Source organism: Rhinatrema bivittatum, chromosome 7, assembly GCF_901001135.1.
Source record: "Rhinatrema bivittatum chromosome 7, aRhiBiv1.1, whole genome shotgun sequence".
In the NCBI taxonomy this organism is placed as follows: Eukaryota; Metazoa; Chordata; class Amphibia; order Gymnophiona; family Rhinatrematidae; genus Rhinatrema; species Rhinatrema bivittatum.
This window is the reverse complement of record NC_042621.1, coordinates 89,316,515-89,343,253: the sequence shown is the minus strand read 5'-3', so window position 1 is coordinate 89,343,253 and position 26,739 is coordinate 89,316,515. Positions and strand designations below refer to the sequence as shown.

General features: G+C 43.1%; 1 protein-coding gene across 4 annotated transcripts in view; it reads right to left on the bottom strand.

Moving 5' to 3' along the window:
* SLC7A6 (solute carrier family 7 member 6) overlaps positions 1–26,739 on the bottom strand; it is a 182,020-nt gene that overhangs the window by 125,982 nt on the left and 29,299 nt on the right. For 3 of the 4 annotated variants that reach the window (XM_029608654.1, XM_029608653.1, XM_029608656.1), the window contains exon 2: positions 23,905–24,471. The exons of the other annotated variant lie outside the window; for it this stretch is intronic. In XM_029608654.1, coding sequence (XP_029464514.1) covers positions 23,905–24,337 — 433 coding nt within the window. In that variant the 5' untranslated portion in view covers positions 24,338–24,471. The remainder of the gene's footprint in view (positions 1–23,904; positions 24,472–26,739) is intronic. 4 annotated transcript variants of the gene reach the window in all.

Below are 26,739 nucleotides of genomic sequence, written 5' to 3'. Positions count from 1 at the left end.
GGAAAAGGCAGGTGGTGTGCATTAACAGTTTTTATTTTTTACATAGAAACATAGAAATGACAGCAAAAGACCAAACGGCCCATCCAGTCTGCCCAGCAAGCTTTCACACTTTTTTTTTCTCTCACATACTTATCTGTTTTTCTTGGCTCTTAGTAACCTTTTTTATTCTATTTCCCTTCCACCCCCACCATTAGTATATAGAGCAGTGTAGGAGCTGCATCTAAGTGAAATAGCTTAATTAGTTAGGGGTATTAACCACTGCAATAAGCAAGCTACACCTATACTTATCTATTTATCCAGACTATGTAATTCAGTCCTTGTTGGTTGTTGCCTGAATATAGATCCACCTTTCTTCATTCCCCCCTGCCGTTAAAGCAGAGAACCATGCTGACTATGCATTGAAAGTGAAGTATCAGTCTTGCTCCCCTGCCGTTGAAGCAGAGAGTTATGCTGGCTTTGCATGGAAAGTGAAGTATTTTTATTTCTTTTTTCTGTACTGTGTAACCAAGCCCTGCTGGAGATGGAGTTGCTGAATGTTTTCTTCACCAAGTGTAGCTTCCTTTTGCTTGGCTGGATCGCTGTGGGGAACTATTATCAGAACGTAATCATTTGTGCTGATGTCACTCTGAGGGGCCTTTCCCTGTTCTATTTTTATGTAGTTTATGTTTTTGAATGTGCTAAGCGATTTCGGGGACATGTAAATCCTATTGCTTAGTTGAATTCCGATAATTTGTTTTTCTTGCAGAGCAGGTTTATATATGGGCGATTATGTGTTTGACAATGGATACCTGCTACAAATAAAGTACTTCAGACTGAGCACTGAATAATTAAAAGAAACCGATCGGTTCAGTTACAGGAGGGAGAATGCCATTCTTCTTGCTATGGGTAAACTACTTCCCACTCCGAAACCTATTCGCCTAAGAGCTGCCTATGCTCCCTGGTTTACACAAACACTATCTATACTACAAAGAAATCTTCGCAGATTAGAAGCTAGATGGAGAAGAGACTTTTTTTTTTCTTTTTAATAAATGTTATTGCTGTCAGTCACATACCATAATAAACAATATCAGCAGAAAGCAAAAGTTGAACAGTATTATACATCATAACTCATAGTGAATAATTTCCCTCCCTCCCCTTCATGCTACACAAAGAAAACAATGCCATTTCGTGACTACAATAGGCAAGATAAAATTATATTAAGCTAAAGGTCCAAGTAAACGTCTATGGGTATGAGTGAAATGCTGAAAATGTCAGTTGTCTCCAGGAGATATATGGATTCCAGACGAGATGAAATTTAGATAGATGATGATATTTAAGCGCTGTCAGTCGATATAGGGTACAAACTCTATCCAGATGGCCCAGGATTTTGGACGAGGTCGGCAGTTTGGTCCTCTTCCACGTTGCAGCAAATTTCCATGTTGGTGGCTGTACAAGTCATTTGTATAAAGGTTTGAGTGGGCATAGACAGGGTGTCAGCAGGAATATGTAAGAGAGCCTGTTCTTTGGTAAGGTAAATGGTACGGTTGAGAACCTTGGACAGGACCTCAAATATACTGCCAAACCGGTTGGATATAGATGCAGTCCCACCACATATGGAGATAGGTGCCCAATTGGTGGCATTTACACCAGCAAAGCGGATCATTAGTTGAACAGAAATGATGCAAACATGTCGGTGTGAGATGCCATCGATATAAAACTTTGTAGTTGGCTTCCATGATATGTGCAGATGCTAATCCATGGGACAGGCATGTGAAGATAGTTGCCCATTCCTCTTCGGTAAGTGACTTTCCCAAATCTCGTTCCCAAGCTGATAGATCAGCAGGCTTAGTTAATGGGCAATTGCCAGTAATTTATAGAGTTTGGATATCAGTCCTCAGGGCATCTTTGGGTTGGTGCAAAATCCTTCAAATAGTGATCACTCACATGATAAAAGACCCTGCGATTGAATCTTGAGAAGAAAGTGACGGAGTTGCATATAAGGTAGGAATTCAGCATCGGAGAGTTGATGGATCTCTCGAAGGTTTGCAAATGAAGTGATAGAGCCTTGTGAATAGAGATGAGAGATGTGGGTGATTCCATGTGTTTTCCCAAGATTGATAAGCTGATCTGGATAAACCCGGGGAGAATGAGGTATTGTGGAATAAGGACGACTGTAAAAAGTAGGAAGCATTTCCCACCAGCTTGCATTTCCATCCTTTCCAGACATTTAATGTTTATCTAGTGTACGGAATGTTAAGAGAATCAATTCTCCAGGTTTTACTAGGCTGCCACACCAGGGCAGAAAGGGACATTAGATAGCCATGCTTGTTCCATCTGAACCCAAGGCTTATTATCACCAATACAATGCCAATGATTGGACGTATTTGTGCAGCAGCATAGTACCACAGAAGATTAGGGAGTCCCAGTCCGCCATGGACTTTACGTTGATAGAGAACCATTCTAGCCACACGAGGTGTTCTACGTTTCCATAAGAAGCGAAGCAGTTTCCCTTTGCCAGTGTTTCAATGTATCGGTACGAACTGAAATTGGTAAGGTTTGAAATAAATAGAGATATCGGGGTAGAACATTCATTTTAAGTGTTGCCAGGCGACACAGCCAGGTTAGAGGAAGGGAGTTCCATCTGTCTAGGTCTTTGTCTACTTTTTGTATGAGAGGTACATAGTTAAGCTGGAATAGATCAGATATGTTTTTACCGATATATACTCCCAAGCATTTAAGCTTGGAAGAGGCCAATTTAAAAGTATGGGAGTGCTGGAGAGAGAGTACCATATCTGGGGGACACGAGACATTCAGAATTTCCGACTTATCCCAGTTGATTTTGAAACCGAGACAGCACTAAAATTAGCTAACTCTGTTTCTATCTCTTTTAAGGAGGTGGGAGGGCTGCTTACCGTAAACAAGATATCATCCACAAATAATGACATTTTGTATTGTTGAGAATTTAAAGAAAATCCAAAAATATTCGGGTTGTTCCGGATACGAATAGCCAGTGGTTCAAGAAAAATAGCAAAAAGCAAGGGAGATAGGGGGCATCCTTGCCTAGTGCCTCGCTGTACTGAGAAGGGAGCTGAGTACCTGCCATTAATCTTTAAGCAAGCTGAAGGAGAACTATAGAGGGCCTGGATCCAGTTATGAAAAAAATTCCCAAACTCCATATGGGTGAGTGTTTGAAAGAGAAATGGCCAGTGGACCATATCAAAAGCCTTTTCGGCATCAATAGCTAGTAGAAGATGATCCAGTTGATGTTTTAAGGAGCCCCAAAGAATATTTATGATCTTTCACATGTTGTCACTGGCCATACACCCAGGAATAAAACCCGCTTGATCAGGATGAATGATTTGGCTATAAAACAATTCAGTCTATTGGTTACAATTTTGGCTAACAATTTAAGATCTAAATTTATCAAAGATATAGGCCTGTATGAAGCACATAAAACGAGATCCCTACCTGGTTTGGCAATGATAGTAATTCCCACCTTATTGGAGTCAGTTAATAAAGATCCTCCCTCACGAAGATAGTTGAAGTGTTTTTGTAAATGGGGGACCAATAAAGGCCCAAAGGTTTTATAGAATTTGGCTGTGAGGCCATCAGGTCCTGGGGCCTTCCCCACTTTAAGATTTTTTATAAGCAGAAAGGATTTCTGGAGTGGTAACGTCAGCATTAAGCAGGTCTCACATTTCTGGTGAGAGATGGGGGCAATGGAATACAGCAGAGATAGTTATCAATGTCCCTAGTCCGGATATGGGATTCAGCCTGTTGCGTCCGGTCTCGGACTGCTTCGACCTTTGTGCCTCACCTTTCTCTCTGCTCTCTCCTCTAGCCTTAGGAAGATGGCTACCGCCGCGTCTGCATGCCGCTCTCTCTGGCGTTCCTGGAATGGCAATGGCAAAGCCTCACACCATGTTCCTCCAAAGGGCCTCCTAGGGTGCCCGCGCGCACGCCACCCACGTCATGATAGGAACCTCGGGGGCATCCCCCTCGAGTGACGTCACGCCATCTAGGTATTTAGTCTGCCCTTGTTTGCTAGCTCATCGAGTTAGCAAGGATTGTGAAGGATCGTGAATGGATGGAAAGCCTCCGTCTGTGCTACTGTGCCGCTTCCTTGCCGCCGCTGGAAGCTCTCTCTGCCCTTTGGGGTATTTCTCTAACCTAGGTACCCGCTCCTCGGGGGCCCTTTACTTTCTTTCAGGTACCTATCTGGGATCAGGTACTCACTCCTCGAGGGCCTGCTCTCCCGGGTTCGATGCCTGTGTTCAACTACTTCTGCCTGCTGGGATCTCCACCTATACAGCTACCAACTTACAAGCCGATACAGTAATGGGCCGGCTTGCACACTTTTTACACGACTTGGACACGCATTTTAGACGCGTATGAGCAGAGACCTGAAGCTGTGCACTGCTGTGAAAGTTGACTCTTGCATTGCTGACAATCATTGATTGCATATTGGATGAGAATCTAACTTCTAAGTTCTAATTACGACTGTGGATTGTTGAAGCCCCTGAGGCAGCGGCTTTTGAGCCGCGAAACTCAGCCTGAGTCGGGCGAATTGTGAACACGTCTCTGTTTGAATAAACAATTAAAAAAGATCCAGGCATCTATTTTTGTGTTTATACTCACTCCTCGAGGGCCTGCTCTCCCGGGTTCGATGCCTGTGTTCAACTACTTCTGCCTGCTGGGATCTCCACCTATACAGCTACCAACTTACAAGCCGATACAGTAATGTGCGGGCCGGCTTGCACATTTTTTACACGACTTGGACACGTGTTTTAGACGCGTAAGACAGACGCGCGATCCAGTATCCGTTCTACTGCGTCCTTAGCGCATGCTGAAAACAACACATAACAATTGATGCCCGCTGCATGTAGATGCTATATTAATGGTGTTTAATGATGTATAATGAGCTGATTAGCTATTCCCCTCGATACAGTAATGCGCGCCCAAAATAATGTCTTTGACCTGCACATTTTCCGCGTCTTTACCCTCAATATTTACCGCCTACCTTGACCCTGGCATTAGTGTGGCGCTGTGCTCTTGACAGTCGTTAATATCCAATGGACAGCGTCATGGACTACATGTATATATTGGCTTTGGCGATCTTTTTTCAAAGGGTGCTAAGGAGGCGGGAACGTTCATGATCGGAGGCCCCTACCTTGCACGTCCGGGCGCTCAAGGCAGCGGCCATGGACGTTGGAAGGCAGCGGGGCCTCCGATCATGGATGTCCGGAAAGAGGTGGGAACGTCCATGATCAGAGGCCTCTACCTTGCACGTCCGGGCGCTCAAGGCAGCGGCCATGGACGTTGGAAGGCAGCTATTTCCGGAAATCCAGGCTGCCTTGAGCGCCTTTCCAGGCCTTCACAGGCACCCGGACGTGGAAGGTAGGGGCTGACATTCCCGCCTCTTTCCGGACGTCCGTGATCGGAGGCCCCGCTGCCTTCCAACGTCCATGGCCACTGCCTTGAGCGCCCGGACGTGGAAGGTAGCGGGGCCTCCGATCGAGGACGTCTGGATGCTCAGGGCAGCAGCCCTGGTGTCCATGCGGGGTCTGTTGGAAAGAACCATCCACTTACCTGCTGAAAGCGTTGCTGATCTTCCGAATAATATCCAAAAGGTACCACTGTAACCACTCTGTCCTGGTCTGAACCAAATACAAAGGGATTTTTGCTACTTGGCGATGCGACTTATATACATGTCCAAGGTAGGATTATGACGCGGCGATGATGTCACAAAGGGGAGGAAAATGGGATGTTTCCAAATCGATGAAAAGTTTGGAATGTAACATTTCCAGATCGATAACATTTCCTACATTTTCAAAATGACATTAGAAATGACAGGTATGGATGCAGCGCACCCTGGATGCTGTATAGGCGCTCTATACAGTAAAATCGATTGCGAACGCCTACCGCTTCATACGTGCGCTTTTGGTGCTCCTTTGACACCGCTTTGATTTGCGTCTAATTTGAATACTGAATAGAGTGGATCGAGAACCAAAATGTGCGTGCGTCAAATGAGCGGGCGCCCGACACTGCCGCACTTTTTTTTTACGCGTCGGTACTGTATCGGCCCGTTAGTGAGTAACCTAACTTTCTCAGTCTGTCTCATCTACAGCTCTGCTGCGCTGGAAACCTGCCTCCGGATATCTCTATACTATCTCTGTGAGACGGGTCCCTGGACTGCTACCTCTGGATCACCTCACTACTGCCACCCCATGTGGTATACATCAGCTGTACAATAAAAGATGAATCTCTGTGTTTGTGCATCCCAAGTCTAGCCTAGTACTGTGGTTCCCCATGGATGTGATTATCTCCACAGTAGCCAAGAATCCACTCAAACACCTCAAAACCACAACACAACCACATAGTTTGATAAAATTTAAGAAATTGTTGTGTAATAGCCACATTGGTGTACTCAAGTTGATCCTGATCATTTTTTATTTTGAGAATATGGTTTTGGAAGGAGAGTTTTTTCAATTGCTGTGCAAGAATCTTTCCAGCTTTATCTCCCCCCTCAAAGTAGGCTTGATGGGTAATAGTCATTATATGAGCTATATGGTCTACCTATAACCTTTGAAGGTCCTCCCGAGCCTTGGATAAGTGGATCAATATTTTTGCGGAACCAGTATGTACATGCTTATGAGTTAATGTCGCAATCTGGCCTCTAAGAAGGGATCAGGCTGCTTCCTTTGTTTTTTGAGATGGGAGGAGCGAGAGATAAAGTGACCTTGAATAAAAGATTTGAAACAATTCCATATTATGATCGGGGAAGTTACCGAGCTTACATTATCTAGAAAAAAATCACGAATTGCTTGTGAGGAGGTTTGTGTATAGGGTAAATTGAATCATTGAGTCTCCAAAAGCGACATCCATGTTCCCCTCCCTGTAACTGAAGGGTCAGGAGTATTGGTGCGTGGTCAGACCAAGTGATTATGCCCACCTCGGAGTGTCGTACAGAATGGTAGAGGGAGTTATCTATTAAAAAGTAGTCAATTCCAGAGTACGAATCATGTGCCTTGGAATAATATGAGTACGAGCGAGAGTGCGGATATTTTACTCTCCAGAGATCCACTAGGTTATGCTCTAAGAGCTCCTTAAGGGCCCGAGTATGGATCATTGCAGTATGTGAGTGGCCCTTGAAAGTATCTATAGTCTCCTCCCATAATCAATTTTCCCACAGAATGTTGTACCAGGATATGATGGATTGCTTGAAAAAATACAGCCTGTTCCCTATTTGGAGCATAGAGATTGAAAACAGTATAATCACAATCATGAATCTTAATACATAACAGATAGCGACCCTTTGGATCCTTAATACAGCTTTTACACTCAAATACTAGATGTGATGCAAATAAAATACCAACCCCCCATATTTAGCAGATTTGTTGGCTGCAGAATAATATTGGTGATTAAATTTAGATGACCTCATAAGGGACTCGTATCTACCAGTAAAATGTGTCTCCTGCACAAATACTATATCTGGGAAGGAGACCGCCAGTTCTCTGTAAAAAAAAGGGAGCGCTTTTGTGGAGAGTTTAGACCCTTAGTATTTACTGAGAGAAGTTTTAAATTCACCATTTCTTAAGTATTAACTGAAGAAGTATCAAGGTACAAGACTCATCTCTTATGTTCTGGATGATAATACCAACAATGGTATCACCTATCAGGACATCTATTATCTGGGAGAGAGAACATAAGAAAAGAATTAGTGTATACATCGAGGAGACCAAGTAACTGCATTGATAACAGTGCAATGTAAAATGCAGGCAATAGAATGGTATGGTTATTAAAATTAGCATGAATCCCCTAAGGACTGTAAGAGCCCCCCAAAACTTTATATAGGCCTGCAGAAACCTCCCAGCAGGCTTGTACCATCCCCGAGTCAAGGGGGAGAAGCACGTCACACGCAAGTGGGATGGTACGCCACCATCTCCCATAGCATCTGTAACGTCATGTATTAACAAAAACAAACAGTCACAACAACATCATCTGGAATGAAAGATAGAAGAGTAAAAGAGGCAGACTGGTCATATAAGATGGGGTGATAGTATCATCATAACCATAAAGTCCAGATCCAGTTTCTTTTTAGAGCAGACAATAGCAATATGTCTCACAAGGATGAAAATCAAGATGTTCAAGCAGGGCCCTGGCTAGAAGTAGAGCCTCCAGAGTGGCGACGTAGCCGACTGTTACTCTTGCCCACCCTCTGCCAGGCTGGGTATGGCTTGCGGGAAGTGGTCTCTCCAGGAGGTTTTCGTCGAAGCTTGTGAGCTGGTGAACCCACAGGTTGATGTGTGTGGTGATGCCTCTGCATGGAATAGATATTAGCGGGTAGCGCCATCCATAATACAAGAGAGCCCAAATGGATGTAACCAGTGGTACATTGTGTTTTTGCTGTGCAAAAAAGGTGGTTATTTCTCTGAAGCATTGCCTGTTTTGCAGGGTGGCAGATGATAAATCAGGAAAAACAGATGTTATGTCCTTCCCAGGGCCACGCGCTGCAAGCCCTGGCTGCCACTGCAATTTGCTCTTTGATGATGAAGTCAGAGAAGCATACAATAATATCTCTGTGCGATTGGGCTGTGGAGCTTTGAGAGCTCTGTGGGCTCGGTCTAATCAAATTTCTGGAGGGACATATCCTTCGGTGTGATTTGTCTCTATTAGGAGTTGTTGACAGAATTTTTTTTTTTAAATAATATCAGAGCAATTCTCAGATGTAGTTGCCTCTGGGAAACCAGGGAAGCGAAGATTACTTCGACGCACCCAATTTTCCAAGTCAGCTATTTTCGTTGTTAATTGATAGGTATCAGAGCGGAGTTTTCGCAAGCGGTTTTATTAGAGGAGGATAATTCATGCTGGTCCTCTAGACGCACATCCAATTCATCAACATGGTACCCCAGGCACATGAGATCTTCCCGCATTTCTTCAACATGGGTTAGTAGCTCCTGCCTGTAAGCCTCAATATCAGCCTGGAGACTTGTGAACCAGTCGCGAAACTCAGCGTGAGTCAGGTGGTCCGAATCTTGCGTGCCCGGGTGCTCAGGGTAAGGTCTGTCTGTTTCGGGACTAGGAGAGTGTGAGCCGGCGCCATTTTGTTCTCCTACCTCACGGTCGACTAAGCCATCAGCGGCGCGATTTCCTTCTTTGGTAAAAGAAAAATCACTGAAAGTCTAGACTTTTCTTTTTCACTGCCATGACAAGGATCTTGGCTGCTTTCCCGAGGTGTCTGTCGGTGATTTCAGGACTAGTAAAGATTAGATGCAGATAGATTTAACAGGAGACGGCGGGAGCTCAAAAGTTTAGCTGCTATCTCTGCGCATGACATCAGCGCCCCCTCGAGAAGAGAAATCTGCTCACAATCTTACTCTATATCATACTGAATTGGCCAAATACTGCTCATCCAGCAACACAGCCAAAAAAGCATATTTCTCTAAACACATTTCACAAGCAAACAATAACCCAAAAATTATTTTTAATACAGATAAAACATTAACTAAAAATAATTTTAATTGTATCTACCCAAAAGTTAACTCCACTTTTGACCTGTGCAAAGCTTTTAAAAATGTCTTTCAGAACAAAATACAAAGCATCATGAATACTTTCCCTAACATACTCCCCACTATTTCACCACATACCTCTCCAATTCACAGTTGGGAGTCTTTTGAACTAGTTGCAAGTACTTCAGATCATATCCAAAATGAATCCATCCACTTATCTGCTTTCTTCTTGCTCAACTACCTTGCTTAAATCCATCAAAGATGATATTGCTCTACCTATTGCAAATATAGTTAACACATCACTAGCCACTGGATAATTTCCCAATTCTTTAGAAAAAGCCGTTATCTCACCAGTTCCTAAGAATTCCATTAACACTTTGCCTGATTACAGTAATTGTCATCCTCTCTCTGCTCAGCCTTCATAGCTAAAATCACTGAGTCAGTAGTACTAAAACAACTCTCAGATTATTTGGATCAGCATTCTATTTTAGATCAATACCAATTTGGCTTTCGTCTACATCACAGCACAGAAACTCTTTTACTATCCTGCACTGATATCTTACACCACGGTTTTGACTCTGGAACCTCTTGTGTGTACATCTTTCTAGACCTGTCAGGAGCATTTGACACGATTAACCACAACATTCTACTCTCGCACTTATCAAGCATTGGTTTTATCTGGCACCGTTTTACAATGGTTCAAATCATATCTTCTCAATAAAACTTAGTATGTCATCATTAATTCTACAACATCGTCTTGGTTCCCTCTCAATACCAGTGTCCCACAAGAATCCACACTTTCCACAGTCTTGTTTAATATCTACTTGTCTCCTATTTGTAAGCTTCTATCCACTCTCAAGTGTCTCCTATCGTATTTATGCAGATGATATTCAGTTTTTCTTTCTGACCCGTCACGACTGGTGATCTACTCAACAATTCATTACCCTTTGTCTAACTTATATAAAAACTTGGCTGTACCATCACAAACTTTGTCTAAATCTGTCCAAAACAGAAATAACTATTTTAGGTAAACCCTCCTTTGATGACAAATATCAATAGACAATGCCATGATCAAAATTACCGACAGTGCCTGAAATCCTAGCATATGCTTTTACCCAAAACTTAATATGGATTCACACATTAAGTTAGCTGTTAAAGCTTCTTTCTATAAAATTCGTCTATTAAAGCACATCAAAGCTCTCTTAGAATAAGATGCATTTCACACAGTACTCCTATGAGGAAAGGCTGAAGAGGTTAGGGCTGTTCAGCTTGGAGAAGAGACAGCTGAGGGGGGATATGATAGAGGTGTTTAAAATCATGAGAGGTCTAGAACGGATAAATGTGAAATTGGTTATTTACTCTTTTGGATAATAGAAGGACTAGGGGGCACTCCATGAAGTTAGCATGTAGCACATTTAAAACTAATCTGAGAAAAGAGGAACCACGTGACCTGATGAGCGAGTGACACGCACATCAGACTCGCTCCCGGGGCCTGCTCCATAAATCTCTAAAAAGACCCACTAATTGCAGCGATTGACCCAGGAAAACATACTCGTGGCTTCCCAAACTCTATTTTAGATCAATACCAATTTGGCTTTCGTCTACATCACAGCACAGAAACTCTTTTACTATCCTGCACTGATATCAGTTTTAAGACCCTGTTGTAATGTAACTTTTGTTCTCCTTGCACTTGTTTTTCGTTTCTTGTTCTCACCCCTTGTTTTATGTAAACCGGCATGATGTGGTTTCTAATCATGAATGCCGGTATAGAAAAACGCTAAATAAATAAATAAATAAATTGTGGACTTCTTCGATCGCGTCGGGGAAGGCATGGCAAGCAAAATGCAGCGCAACAAGAAAGCAGGGAGCAAGCCGGCCGATGCCAAAATGGCGGACGGGCCTCCGAGCCCTTGCGCTGCAACAGAGAATCATGATGCTCTAGTAGAGGAGGTGTCCCGAGCAGTGGCGGCAGCGCTGGAAGGAAAATTCTTAGAGCTCTCCCAGCAAATTGCAGCCAGGAACGAAACTTGAGCGCTATCAGGCAGCAGGTGGAAGAGACGCAGCACAGAGTTGCTGCAGTCGAATCTGAAGCTCAGACCCTACACACGCAGAAGGGACAACTGGGAAAGCAAGTAGAAGCCCTGGAAGCAAAAGTTGATGACCTGGAAAACAGGTTCAGGAGGAGCAACCTACGCTTTGTCGGCTTCCCAGAAACTGTGAGTGACCATGAGTTAAAACAATTATTGGAAGGCTGGCTATTAAAAGAACTGGACTTAAACCACCTATTGGGACAGTGTTTTGTTGAAAGAGCACATCATCTGGGGGCACGAGCAGTAAATATGCCCAGACCACGAGTGGCTATAGCTAAATATCTCAACTTTGCCCTCAAGGCTGCAATTCTACAAACTTACAGGAAAACATCCTCACTCACCTACGATGGGAAACGAATCATGGTTTTCCAGGACTATTCCACGCAAGTATCACAAAAGAGGAAGGCCTACTCAACCATCTGTGCAGAACTTCATAAGCGCCAAGTACGGTTTAACCTGCAATACCCCGCCAGGCTACGAGTGGAGCACCAGGGATCCTAGCGGATATTTGACACGGTGATGGCTGCCCAAGAATTTCTGAACAGCTTGTAGGGATGGCGAGTATTACGATCTGCATGGATTCTGGACTACTTTACTGAATGCTACCTTTTTCTGAGTGGCGAATGCCAATCTGCGTCTATTGCTGCTGCCTTTCTGCGAAGGGTCAATAACTTAATATGTTCATGCTGAAAAGAGGGGAAACCCTGGAACGGATCACAATGTGGTTCCTCATCCTCCTATTTCTGATGGAGGTGTTTGGGATCAAAGGTGTGCAACCTGGCACAAGAAGCCAGGTGGGAAGTAGGGGAGGGTACGGGGAGGGGCAAATTTCCACATCTTGGGATAGTTTGGAGATTAGTGCTGCTGGGGGCAGGATACCGCTGATGGAGACCGCTTACATGATTGCAGTAGGGATAATCAACTGGAATCCCTAGACTGGGGGGGGAATCCGGCGTACAACACGATGGCTAAGTGATATCAGATTGCATTAATCGATGCTACTGGGTAAAGTATGGCTGAGGTGACACGCATTCTCATGGAATGTCGCGGGTTTGGGCTCACCTGTTAAGAGATCTAAAGTACTGACCTCCTCTTAGACATCACAAAACCAAAATCGCATGTTTACAGGAAACACACTTAAATGATAAGGAACATGAAAAGTTAGCAAGGGAATGAGTTGATCAAGTCTACTACTCACTCGCAGTTGGCAGAAAAGGGGGGTTGCCATATTGGTAGGAAAGGGGTGGCATTTGAGCATCTCTCTGCTCATATTGATAAAGCAGGACACTTCGTTTTCGTCACTGGTTGGTTATACGGAGAAATGGTACTGATCTGGATTGATATTAAAAGGAATTTAGGGGTGCTTATCCCTGCGGATTGTTCATCATTATATGAATGTAACATTGTACCATTGTTAAAGAAAACTAAACAACGACCTCCCTACCCTTGTCACTTAATGGCAGGATCTAATTGTTTAAAATAGTGGAATTACCTCGCTGGTTGTATATATTGCAAATGCTTCCCATCCAAATTTGTAAAGGTCATTTGGTAGAGTTAGAGAAGGCCCTGCATCACTACTTGTGGCAAAATAGACAGGCCAGACTGCCTTTAGCTAAACTACAATTACCTTGGGGGCAAGGGGGAATGGGATGCCCTAACCTAGTGTCTTTTACCATATGAATGGTTGATTGGTGTGAAAATGTTCTCACCAGTGCGTTTCCTGCAAGGTTGGAGTGCACCCTTACAGGTGGGAAACATGTTACTCGTGCCGCATAATCTACTCCCCCAATTTATCCAAACCAGTCCATAGTGACCATATGCAGATCTGCCTGGAAATGGCTGTGCCGCAGGTTACAAATCTCCTGGGAAATATCCCCATATATGTCCATAGTGGGACATCCACGGTTCACTCCAGGGATGGATAGCTCAGTTTTCTTAGAATGGGCCGCAACTGGGCTATGTCACATTCGGCAATTAGTACAAGACGACAGGGATGCGATGAGGTCATTTGAAGATCTCCACGGTGAATTTAATATCCCTTATAGGACCTTTTTGCCTATCTCCAAATCTGGCATTTTGTAGAAAAGGATGTCCTACCACAATGGTTGTCCTTAATATCCCGAGTGTCTGAAAAAAGTTTTTACCCCTCCACCGGGGAAATCAATTTCATGTGCTATGATTGTTAAAGCGCTAGCTGACGGCCAGGCATTACAAGTATTCCCACAATTGGAGCGTTGGACTCAAGAATTGGGTCGGCGCATCACATCTCAATTGTTATACCAGTGTTTCCAAGGTTGTAAGGAGGTATCTGAACATATGTTGCATAGAGAGACGTTATTCAAATTTTACCATAGGTTGTTGACTTCTGATAAATGTACCAAATGTAAGGCTTCTGCCTATTGTATATAACTCGCTCATAGCCCAGGGTACATTTCCCTTAAGAGGGAACCAAGCCTATGTCACCTTGATCCCGAAGCCAGGTAAAAGATCCCTTATTACCAGAATCATATCGGCCCATCTCGTTGTTGAATGTCGATCATAAGATATTGGCCAAAGTTCTAGCTGAGAGTTTGGGGAATGTTTTGCCTTATCTAATACAACCGGGTCAGGCGGGCTTTGTTAAGCGACGGTATTCCCTTCGAAATATTAGACAAGTGGTTATGGCCATGGCTTTCTGCAATAGAGTGCAGGATCCATACCTGGTGATAAGTCTGGACGCCGAAAAGGCATTTGACAGGGTGGAATGGGGCTTCATGTTTCATATTTAACAACTAATAGGGATTAGCGGGTTCTTCCACCAAGCTGTTGAACTTTTATATACAGTTCCCCAGAGGCGTACATACAGGTTAACGGAGGGCTGACAGACCCCTTTGTGGTGGAAAGGGGAACTAGGCAAGGTTGCCCGTTATCTCCTCTGCTTTTTTTTTTTTTTTTTTTTTTACTTACCTTGGAACCCTTTTTATTGGCCATACAAACAAACGTGAACATTAGGGGTATATAATTTCGAGATGGGAAGCAAAAAGAAGTATTTAAGTATGCTGCCTTCGCTGATAACGTATTGTTATTTCTTATGTCTCCCCGCCGCTCGTTGCAGACCCTTCTTGGAGTGTATCATCAATACTCAGTGCTCTCTGGCATGCGTATCAATTGGGATAAGTCGGAGGCGTTGGCTTTTCCAGACTCACTAAAGGAACATTGGGAGGGATCTTTTCCCCTGCAATGGGCCTATGGTTCACTTAAATATTTGGGAATATACCTTACCACCGATTTATACAAAATGTATCATCGTACTATTCGTCCTTTATTACAGACCACACAGGAGAAGCTTTAGGTGTGGCATTACTTAACGCTCTCAGTGGGAGGTCGAATAGCTTTATTTAAGATGGTGATATTACCCAAGTGGTTATATGTTTTACAGAATTATCCTATGTTATTATTATTCAGAGATCTCAATCGAGTAGATAAATTATTACTTCACTTTATTTGGAAAGGAGGGAAAGCAAGAATACCATTGCGTTGGTTAAAACAGCCTTGGTCTGAGGGGGGCATGGGAATTCCTCATCTTAATCGTTATAGGTGAACGGCGAACCTTCGCTTGATCAGAGGTTGGCTCCTGGGGAAGTCTCCCTTTGTCAATGTACTGGCGGAGGCAACTTTCACTGGCCCCTTGGCCCCATTTATTAGCCCGCCACCCATTGGTACTGCCCTTGCGAAAGATGTGGGCACATCTCACTAGTGTTTTGGGGATACCCAAGCAGTGCACCTATTTAACCTCTTTGAGAGGCAATCCAGACTTCTCGCCAGGATCCACTACCACTTATTTTGTTACTTGGCAGACCAAGGGTGTTGTTTATCTGGGTCATGTGTTAGATGCGGAAGGGGGGTATATGTCCTTCGCTAGTCTACAGGAACTGTATGGGATCCCCAGCAAACACTGTTTTGGTTATATGCAACTGGGCCACTACCTTAGATCCCTAGGGAGGCCGGAACACTTGGCGACTTTCAAAACGCTTGATGGGTTCTTTCACTTTGATGCCACTAAAGAACCTTCCCTATCCATGTACTACAAGCAGTTGGAATAGAGATGACAGTTTTAAGTTGATGCCACGCATTTTCTCTTGTAGTGTATGGGGGGTCCTACCTGTTACCAGTAATATGAATTTTCGAGAGATGCATTTAAAATTTTTGCGTAGAGCTTTTGTCTTGCCTCAAATTGCATTCAAAGCTGGCCTTACAGATACAGACCAGTGCGTACGCTGTGGGAAGGGGACGGGGACTCTAGCACATGTCTTTTGGGCCTGTAATAATGCTCAAAGGTATTACCGACAAATTAAAGCCTATTTAGAAGTGTTAATTGGGGTTTGCTTACCCTACTCACTGTATATGTGGCTGTTTCATTGTGTAACACATTATTTGATACCCAGCGCCGGTCCTAGAACATTGTTAAAAAAAAAAAGCTGGACTAGTTGGGGAAAAAGGTCATTCTGCTACATTGGCATGAACAGAAGGGACCTTCATTCTGGACCTGGAGAATCTATTTTCATCGCTTGATGCAGTTAGAAAATTTGACATCTCAGGCATCAATGGGACGTCGTCGTACCTTTCTTCAGACATGGGACCCATATTTGCAACAATTACCCCATAGAGCTCGTAGTTTGGTACTCAATGGGTGAATATGTTACCTGTGGGTACAACCCGGACTTATTTGTCTTACAGCTATAGATCTCTGGAGCGAATTGGGGGGGGGGGGGAGAACCTTAAGTGGCTTATCTCATTTATGTCTGGTATTTAATGGAGCCCTGTGAACACAGGGAAGATAACAGAGCTCCGTGTATAAGGGGGAAGAGAAGGGACAGGTTTTCCTAATTGGATAAAAATTCAGAGTGGTCGTCAATTTAACTGTACATAGTATTTGTATTGCTCTTCTTATGTTTTGCCATCTGTTACCATGATTCATGAATGGTGTATACTGTTTGTTTCTGGATCACTTAATAAATATATTGAACATAAATGTACCAAATGTAATACAGTGCCTGGTACTCTCTCCCATTTATTCTGGAACTGTGCAAGAATATCAGACTTTTGGGGCGATGTCCTCCATATTGCCAATCAGTGGATAAATATTGTAGTACCGCTGGACCTTTTGATATGCTTGTTCACGCAGAGAGATGACCTCCCTCACCAAATCACAGATGCCCAGTGGTTGTTACTGATGACCATAAAATCCATTTTGGAACATTGGACTGTGGTAGAAATATCATCTATCATGTACTGGAGAAGACATCTTCACAGAATGGCCACCTACAAGATCTTGACAGCTCATCATAACTCTTCCAAGATCTACGCTCAGTTTATGACTGTCTGGCGGCCGTACCTGATGTCGCTCAACATCAAAACCAGGAACAACCTGTTGGCGTTACGGCCCACAGATGAGTGGCAGGAATACAGTGCCTGGTCATTGCATCCCTCTGGAGAAGGATGGTCTCCTGACCAGGATGCAACATAGACAGTGTCATACATCTATAACCTGACTCACTGCAGCACACTGACAAGGGTGGGAAGGGGGGCTATGTTAGCTGAATATTTTTGGCTGATCTGTTAATGTTTGCATTGCTATATTCTGTAGTTCTTGTTATTTCCTACATATTAGGAAAAGGACAAAGGATTAAAAAAAGAACAAAACAAGACACTAATCTGAGAAAGTTCTTTTTTACTCAATGCACAATTAAACTCTAGAATTTGTTGCCAAGGGATGTGGTTAATGCAGTTAGTGTAGCTGGGTTTAAAAAAGATTTGGATAAGTTCTTTGAGGAGAAGTCCATTACCTGCTATTAATTAAGCTGACTTAGAAAATAGCCACTGCTATTACTAGCATCAGTAGCATGTGATATGCTTAGTTTTTGGGTACTTGCCAGGTTCTTATGGCCTGAATTGACCACTGTTGGAAACAGGATGCTGGGCTTGATCGACCCTTGGTCTGACTCAGTATGGCATGTTCTTATGTGCTCACAAACCTCACCCAGAGTTCATAATACCCCCCTCTTACAGTGGTATAAAAAGTTCAAAAATCAGTGGGCCTCCACAGAGGCTCTTCTCCTCCCCTCCCGAAACGGGATTTGAGATAAATCCCGTTTCGGCCGTAATGCACAGCTATTGCAGACATAATGCTCAGGAAAAAGGTGTAGTTATTTCCAACATTAAATTCCGCGATAGTGTACGTTATGTTATCACACGCAACATTAACCAGCCCTCATTTCCATTTACTCTGCCCAAACTCCTGCCACTTTAATAAAAATTTCAAATTTGCATATGCATTTTGCGATGCGCTGTTTATCACATGCGTTAGGGCCCTAACACCCGCAATAACGCCCACGATAACGCCCTAATGCATTTTGATAAATGACAACCCAAGTTTGCAGAGGTGGTAGTACATAAAAGGTTCTCCAATTATATGAACACGGCACATCTATCTTACATATGAAAGGTGAAGATCCATTGGTGCCTGAATCCTCTTGTCCCATTTCACTTCTTAACTCTGACATGAAATTATTTGCTTCTGTTCTGGTTATCAGGCTGGGGGGGTGGGGGGTGTAATTCCTAATTTGTTTGGCTTGGACCAAGTGAGATCTGTGTGAAAGAGATTTTCCTTAGTTAACATAGTTAAGGTTTTGCTGTCCTTGGAGTCAAGTAATTCAGATGCTCTTTTCCTTAGTTTAGATGCAGAAAAAAGTTTCAACAAGATTAACTGATCATATCTCTTTTGGTTGGTTTCTGAATATGGGTTTTGTGATTACTTTTTACATGGCATAGACACTTTGTACAATTCTCCAAATGCTCCAATTTTAGTAAAAGGACACCCACCTGATTCTTTTCCTCTCTATAGGGGAACTCATCAGGGGTGTCCCTTATCATTGTTGTTCCTCCTTTTTCTAGAGCTCTTGGCTATTAAGCTGCAGGAACTGGACGAATATAAGGGTATTTGATATCAAGGCCACAAATTTAAGATCAGCCTGTTTGCAGACGACATGTTATTTATGAGTGGTAACCCTTGTGTTGTAGATACAATAGCATCCTTTGGTAAGTTCTCAGGAATAAGTATTGATTACTCTAAATATATAAATTTCCCTCTTGATGGAACTTTGCCAGAGAGGTTGTATGGAAATAGCCTACCCGACTATTTACAATTTTAATATTAGAGACATTGACAGGATGAAAAAGCTTTTTACCAAGTGGCGAGATTTACCATTGTCCCTGTATGGGAGATGTGCACTAGTGAAAATGATAGGCTTCAGATGGTTCCATGCTGGATTAAATAAAGTATCAGAATGTTCAAATCTACTGTGATGCAGTTTCCTGGTAGGGAAAACCTGCAAGGATAAGCTACGCTAAAGTGTTAAGTGACAGGCGGATGGGTGGCTTGCATCTGCCTGATCTGCACCAGTACAACGAGGCATGTCAGATGAGACTAACTGCTAACCAACTGCTGGGTTCTAATAAATATGCTGTCACCTCCTTATTGCAATATAAAGTGGAGCTTGCCTCATTGATTGTTTGCATTTTCAAGGGGCAAGTGCTGTTCGTCCAGTTAATGAATCACATTTTTTTTACTTCTTGACTAAAGCTTGGATGTGGATACAGAATTTTCTTTTTTTTTTTATAACTAACTATTCCCTTAGGCCTCACCTTTTGTACAGTTTATTAAACATGCTCCTTTTCCCCCAGGACAAATATTTGGACCTTTCTACTTAAGGAGGGTTAAGGGTCTGGCCAATGTTTGGGATCTTCTATGTGCTGGGTCATCTGACATGCCAAGCAGTGCATGAAAAAGCACCATATTCCTGCCACTCATTTTTATGGCTAACTACAAGTTAGGCATTTTATAACAGCACTTTGTAAACACTACTCTGTAAAGTCCATAGTGGGGAGTTCAGACTTGAGTATAAAGAGGCACACCGGTCAAATTTAATAGGATATTTAATTGGAGCAGCAGTTACTACCCCTAACAGAAGGCATGGGGATTACTACCCTTAACCAATTAGCTTTACATGATTTTGACACAACTGCAGCATTGCTCTCTGCTTTGACAGCCTAAAGGGGGAGAGGGGGGAGGGAGGGGAATGGGATTCAGACAGCAGCCAACACTGGGCCCTGACGTTTATGGTCCAGGGTACTGATTCGCAGGCATTAGGGAAAAAAAGTGCAGGACTGCTTCTATGGCCAAGTCCAAAAGCAAAGCTCATTCAAGCAGCAGCATTGCATGAATTATCAGGAAGGCTGCTCACTCTGTAAAAATGTTGCTAGCAGTAATCGTTATGCGTTTTACAGTTGCGTGGTTTTGATTGTTAATATTAGTACCCTTAACATAAGGTTTGAGGGTAACCTGCACAGAGCGGCATTTACTACTACCATAAGAAACTTGCTGGACAGATTGGATGGACCAATTGGTCTTTTTCTGCCTTCTTTACTATGTTACTATGCTAGGATAACTTGGTGGTATAAACTACTGCGAGACTGTGTACAAGCTGTATATTTGAAATGTTTACATGAAACTTGGTCTGGGTACTTAATAACAGAAGTAACAGTGGATGACAAATGTTTTTTTCTCAGAACTGTATCCATTAATATTTGATAGTTATAGTAGGGAAACAATTTAAACTAGTACTCAGGGCCTTTCTTGATAAAGATACCCAGCCTATGCTTTAACATAGATATGTATCTTTTAACACCATATGGAATAAATCTAATGAAATGCAGGTACAGACATCCATATATTTGTTAGCTGTGGAAGACTGAGGCTTTTTGGCAGGGAATTCAAATCAGGCATGTTAGAATCAGTGGAACTGACGTCTTCCCTAATAATTCTAGGAATAGATGTTGAAGAGGATAAATATGTGGCTTTGGAGAAGTGTTGGGTTTTTTTTATATTTGGTGATTCTATTAAGTGAAAAAGCAATAATAATGCAATGGACAAATGATGCTCTCCCCAGCTTAACGGCCGGATTTTAAAAGCCTTACACGCACACAGGGGAGGGGGTTCATGAGCCGGGCCTATTTTATAAAGGACCAGCAACATGCATAAAGCCCCGGGACGCATCTAAGTCCCGGGGCTTTACTAAAGGGGCGGTCCGGGGTGGGGTCAGAGGTTCCTGGCACGGCGGCCATTTGCCGCTTTGCCGGCACACGCAACTTACTTCAGTCCCAGGGCTGAAGTAAGTTTTGAAATTTAAAAAAAAGAGAAGAGAAAGATAGGGGGAAAAGGGCAGAGGAGGTAGGGGGAGGGGGGAGGGAAGTTCCCTCCGATGCCGCTCCAATTTCAGAGCAGCATGGGAGGGAACTGGGGAAGGCAGCGCGGCTCGGCGCAGGCTTGGCACGCATGTTATAAAATCGGGCGTACATGTGCAAAAATCTACTCCTATGGGAGCAGTTAATGGTAGCATATTTTTATAATGAATTCCTGCATTTTAAGTGAAGAAAGACAGCAAAAGCAAAGGGATCTCTTCTGCGATGGACCAAATTTTGTAAAACTGCCAGCGGAAACTCAACCTTCCATAGCAACATTTAAGGCACTACAGGGGTCGGGAACCTTTTTGGCTGAGAGAGCCATGAACGCCACATATTTTAAAATGTAATTCCGTGAGAGCCATACTACATACAACCCCCCACCTCCTGACTCCCCCAAGACCTACCAAATTAATTTACTACAACCCCCCATCCTCCTAAACCTCCCTCCCCCCTCCCAAGACCTGCCAAAAGTCCCTGGTGATCCAGTGGGGGTCCAGGGCTCGCAGACAAATCTTTAATAAAAAAGTAAAAATCTAACAAAACCGCCCACCCTCCTGACGCCCCCCAAGACCTCCAAAATTAATTTACTACAACCCCCACCCTCCTGACCCCCCCCCCCCCCAAGACCTGCCAAAAGTCTCTGGTGGTCCAGCGGGGGTCCGGGAGCGATCTCCTGGACTTGGGCTGTCAGCTGCCAGCAGTCAAAATGGCACCGACGGCCCTTTGCCCTCACTATGTCACTGGGGTCGACCAATGGCGGCGGTAGCCCCTGTGACATAGTAAGGGCAAAGGGCCGTCGGCTGCCAGTAATCAAAATGGCGTCGACGGCCCTTTGCCCTTACTATGTCACAGGGGCTACCGCCGCCATTGGTCGACCCCAGTGACATAGTGAGGGCAAAGGGCCGTCGGCGCCATTTTGACTACTGGCAGCCAACACCCCAAGTCCAGGAGATCGCTCCCGGACCCCCGCTGGACCACCAGGGACTTTTGGCAGGTCTTGGGGGGGGGGGGGGTCAGGAGGGTAGGAGTTGTAGTAAATACATTTTGGAGGTCTTGAGGGGCGTCAGGAGGGTGGGGGATTTTGTTAGATTTTTACTTTTTTATTAAAGATTTGTCTGCGAGCCAGATGCAGCCATCAAAGAGCCATATCTGGCTCCCGAGCCATAGGTTCCTGACCCCTGCACTACATACTTAACTAGTATCGTGTTAGTGAGAGAGGGTGGGAGCTGAGTGGATGAGTGAGTGGGCATTGATCAGCAAACATGGGAAGGTTGGGTTGAATGATGAAAGGGGGGCGTGTTTGCTAAGGTGGGTTTTCTTAGGGTTCCCAAAAAATACAAGAGACGTGTTGCATCTTGGATAAAATTGATGCATTGTTTAAACTATGCATTCTTGTTGTGAATTATCATTGTTTCTACTGAATATATTTTGTTTCTCGAATAACAATAATTTCAAAAGAAAGAAAGAAAAAAAAAAAAAGAAGAAGCAGGCTCTTGCAAGCTAACAGCTCTTCTATATCTTTTTCAAGCCATCATTCTTTCACCTCTCTACATCTATTTCCCATCCACTGCTAGTTATACCCTATTTACTAGTAGACAATTTCTACTACAGCAGCAGTTGTCTCTGACCGATTGCTGAGCACCAGAGATTCATAAGAGTTGAATCAGCTGTCATGAACATCTCTCTGTACAGCTATTCTTCTAGCCTTGCCAGTCACTGAGTGTTGAACCTTCTTCTTCATTTTAACAAACAAGGTTTTGCATTTAAGAACTAAGCTCTCTAATATTTTAAGTTGAGAATGATAAGGCTTAGCTGACTATGTAGGAATTCAAACTAGAGTGCAAACTCCGAGGGCAGAACAGAATTCTGTCCCATTACGGCGGAGGAGAGGAGAAATATTCAGTGCTGCATTAGCATGTCTGAGAAATCAAAACTCGTGCTATATATGCCTTTGAACTGACCTTGATCTATTCTTTTCAGCGTCTGTAAGTACAATGCATGTGGGGAGCCACACTCCATGGTCCCCAGCATTAATACTTGCTTGGGAAGATAATGCCAGCCTCTCTAAGTGCTCCAGAGGTAGGCAGAAGACAATATAATCTTAGAAGGGACTAACTGGGTAGGAAGTATGTAGAAACTGCATTGAAGAAAAGAAAAACTATACACTCTGACATAGATATTTATATTATTGGTGCCAAAATGTTTCTGCTATTGAGCATTAACAATTGATGCCCACGTATGAGGTCTATTAAATGATTTAAAAAAATCGTGATTCACGGTGACATTTTTGCGGTAAACCTTTTAGTATTTTAGCCCTTCTGTCAACGCTAATAGATATTTATCTACCATCTACCTCAAAGTAAGCAGAGATTCTTTTGGAAAAATCAATCCAAGTGTTGTGCTTTATTTGCTATCAGCTGGAGCAAACATTGCAATGTGTTCCCCCCTCCCCCCACTGGAGGTCCTTGGAGATTATTCTCTCCCACACCCTCTAAATATATAAGAAACCTGAGCCCATCTAATATCAGAGTTACTCTATTTCTTAATACTTGACATTTTCACCAACTTTTTACACTCCTCACTATTTCTAAATATTGTTTTCAATAAGTAAGAAATAATGATGGAATTCAACAAACAAAATCAAATTATCAGTTCTAATTTTTTTTTTTTTAGAAATGTAGGATTAACTTTGGTTCCAAGTGTTTGCACATGTGTTGATTTTTACCAAAACAATATTGCACTGGAAGTTCAAATCAAGAGACTAGTCGAGCTTGGTTTCTGATTACAGAAAATTTCACATGAACTTACTCATATATGTTTCATCTTTCCATGGATCCATAAGGTTGCCCAGTTTTCGGATACATCATTTCCAGTACCCCACCCTTGAAAAATATAAACTACAACTCCACAGCTCTAGATATAAAACCAATGACTTCAACAGCCAAGACTGCCTGAAAATACTGAACTTTGAAATGAACTATTACTATTATAGAAACAAAATACAGTATATATCCACAAAACATTGATTTTTCTGGTATACTTACAAACGCAGGCAGCTGCAATGAGACGGGATGCAACATATGGAGGCTCACAGAAGGGAAAGATGGGTTGCACCAGGTAGTTTGCAAACGTTATGGCAATGATTGCCTGACTAGTTGGTTCCACAAGCAGGAGTGAAGTCCACAAGCGAATGAATGCAACAAAACCTCCAAAGGCCTCTAGAATATATGCATAGCTGGCTCCTGACTTAGTGATAGTAGTTCCTAGTTCAGCATAGCAGAGAGCTCCAATTACTGAAAATATTCCACCAAGTGCCCATAGAACAAGGGATAACCCATAGGATGCACTGTAAATCAATACTCCTTTGGGTGAGACGAAGATCCCTGAACCAATCATATTTCCCACAATGAGACTGACCCCATTAAGCAACGAGATCTCTTTCTTCAGTTTCATTGTTTCTTGGTTTCTATTCTGCATTTAAACACTTGTATCTGGCTTGCTCGTGTCACTGGAATAATTGCAGTCACTAGGCGAGTTAAGAGAAAATCTGGCACTGCCTTGCTCATCCGGTGTGGAAGTATAGTAAATCTTCTCTACAATGTAAATCGCATCTGAAACAAACCAGAAAACAAAGAATTAAAATTACTACAGTGAAGCAGTGAAGTTGCAATTGTTGACAACTGCGGTTGGTCTACAACTAGAAGGGAAGATTCCTCCAAGAAGCAGCCTTCTGTATTGTCTAAATCTCATTAGTAGTTACTTGAAACTATTGTAATTCTTCTCCCAAAGGCTGCAAAATAGTAACCCCTCCCTATCATGCCAATGAAGAAGAGGTCTCAAAGCCAGGTTTAGAACAGCACAATGTGCAGTACTGTTAAAGAAATTAACCCTACTACAGGGTACCTACTAGCTATTAAAATCCCGGCGTTTCATACTCAGAAGCATTTAGCCAGTTAACTCAGAAGGTAGCTGGCTAAATGAATATTTGGGCACTTATCCAACTAAACTGTAGCCAACTAATAAGATAGTTAGCTAGAATTTAGCTGGCAAAGTTAGGGGTGTTCCTGGAGAGTAACTGGGAGGACTTGAGTTAGTCAGCTAGATCTGGGCTGGCTATATTCAATAGTATGGCTGCACTATTGAATATACATTCATAGATAGCTGGATAAGTTTATTCGGCTAACTTTTATATGCGGACTGTGTCTGGATTGAATGTGTGCTTCTACAGTTCAGTCCACTCAAGAATGTTTTTACAACCCTCAAAAGAAAAAATAATTCTGCTTCAAAGCCAATGAAGCTAAAAAATCAGTGATCTAGGATGTGTAGATAAATAGGTCCATATTCAAAAGTATTTAGCCAGCTAACTTGGGACATTAGCTAAATGAATATTAGGTCACTTATTTGGCTAAAGTTTAGCCTCCTAATAAGATAGCTGGCTAGATTTTATCCACCTAAGAGTCTGATTCATTAAGGCTTTTCTCTCATTTTGTGTCTATGGGAAAAACCCTTAGTTAATCAGGTACTAAGTTAGGGGCGTAACTGGGAGGAATTGGGTTAGCCAGATAAATCCAGGCCTTAGTCGGCTACATTATCAAAATGCAATAAATATTGCATGCGATAGGAAAAGGGGCGTGTTTTATGGTAATAGGCTGTTTAGTGCAAAGTGCGCTATCTTAGCGCTTCGCATAGGTATTACTGCAGACTTCGATAACTTTTTCGCACTTTGCGGTAAGTACCACAATTGTTGCAATTCGAGAGAGAGAGATCTAGCTACAAGGCCCTCATACTAGGTAGGTATTTATACCTCTATATGGAGGCCCACCTAGCTGCTCGAGGTGAGGTTTAGGTATTGGTGTAGGGGTTAGAGGCCACTGGCATGCAGAGTGCGATGTACGAACAGAACGGTGCACTCTTGTGAAGATTTGATGACCTTCGGAGTGAGGAAACTCCCATCAAGTTAGTTTGAGAGAACATTGTACAAATCTCATCTTTGGGTGAGTTTCCTCACACCGAAGCTCATCAAATCTTCACAAGAGTGCACCGTTCCTGTTCGTATGTCGCACTCTGCATGCCAAAGTAGCCCCTAATCCCTACACTAATACCTAAACCTCACCTCAAGTAACTAGGTGGGCCTCCTATAGAGGTATAAATACCTACCTAGTATGAGGGCCTTATAGCTAGTCTCTCTCTCTTTCTCCAGCAGCTTAAAATACTGAAAATGCTATTTGCGAAAACATCGCAAACTGCAATAAAGCCATATCGCATGGCTTAACGCAAATTTAAAAAGGTGTAGTTAAAATCCACGTTAAAACTGTGCAATGGAGAGGTCACGTGAGGGGATGAGCTGAAGCAGACGTGCCTAGCTTCGGCTCCCGGCTCCATGGCACGAAACTACTGGCGAAATCCCTTTAAAACCGCTCAAATGTTTCCCACGATAAAGGAGAAGGCGGCACATGTCGATTGTAAGTTACATGAACCGTTCTCCAGGAATTATGACGTCTAAAAGTGCCCGAAAAGAGAAGGAGAGGGTTAAACCGGCTGCAGAAGGCAAGATGGCCATGGCCGCGTGCAAGGCAGAGTCAGCGTTGCAGGGCTCTCTCACAGCGGAGGCCTTAAAAGACATAAATCACAACGACTCTTGACGAAAAATTGGCCTGGATATCCGAGAAACTTTCAGAGGTAAGGGAAGCCCTCACTGAAATCTGACCACGTATCGAGCAGGTTGAGGGACGAGTCTCCCTGCTTGAAGACGATATGACGGCGCAAATGGGGAAAATGTGCAAACAGGAGGAAACGATAAAAGAATTACAACTTAAACTTGACGACCTAGAAAATAGGTCCAGGAGGGCAAATCTCAGATTCCTGGGGCTCCCGGAGTC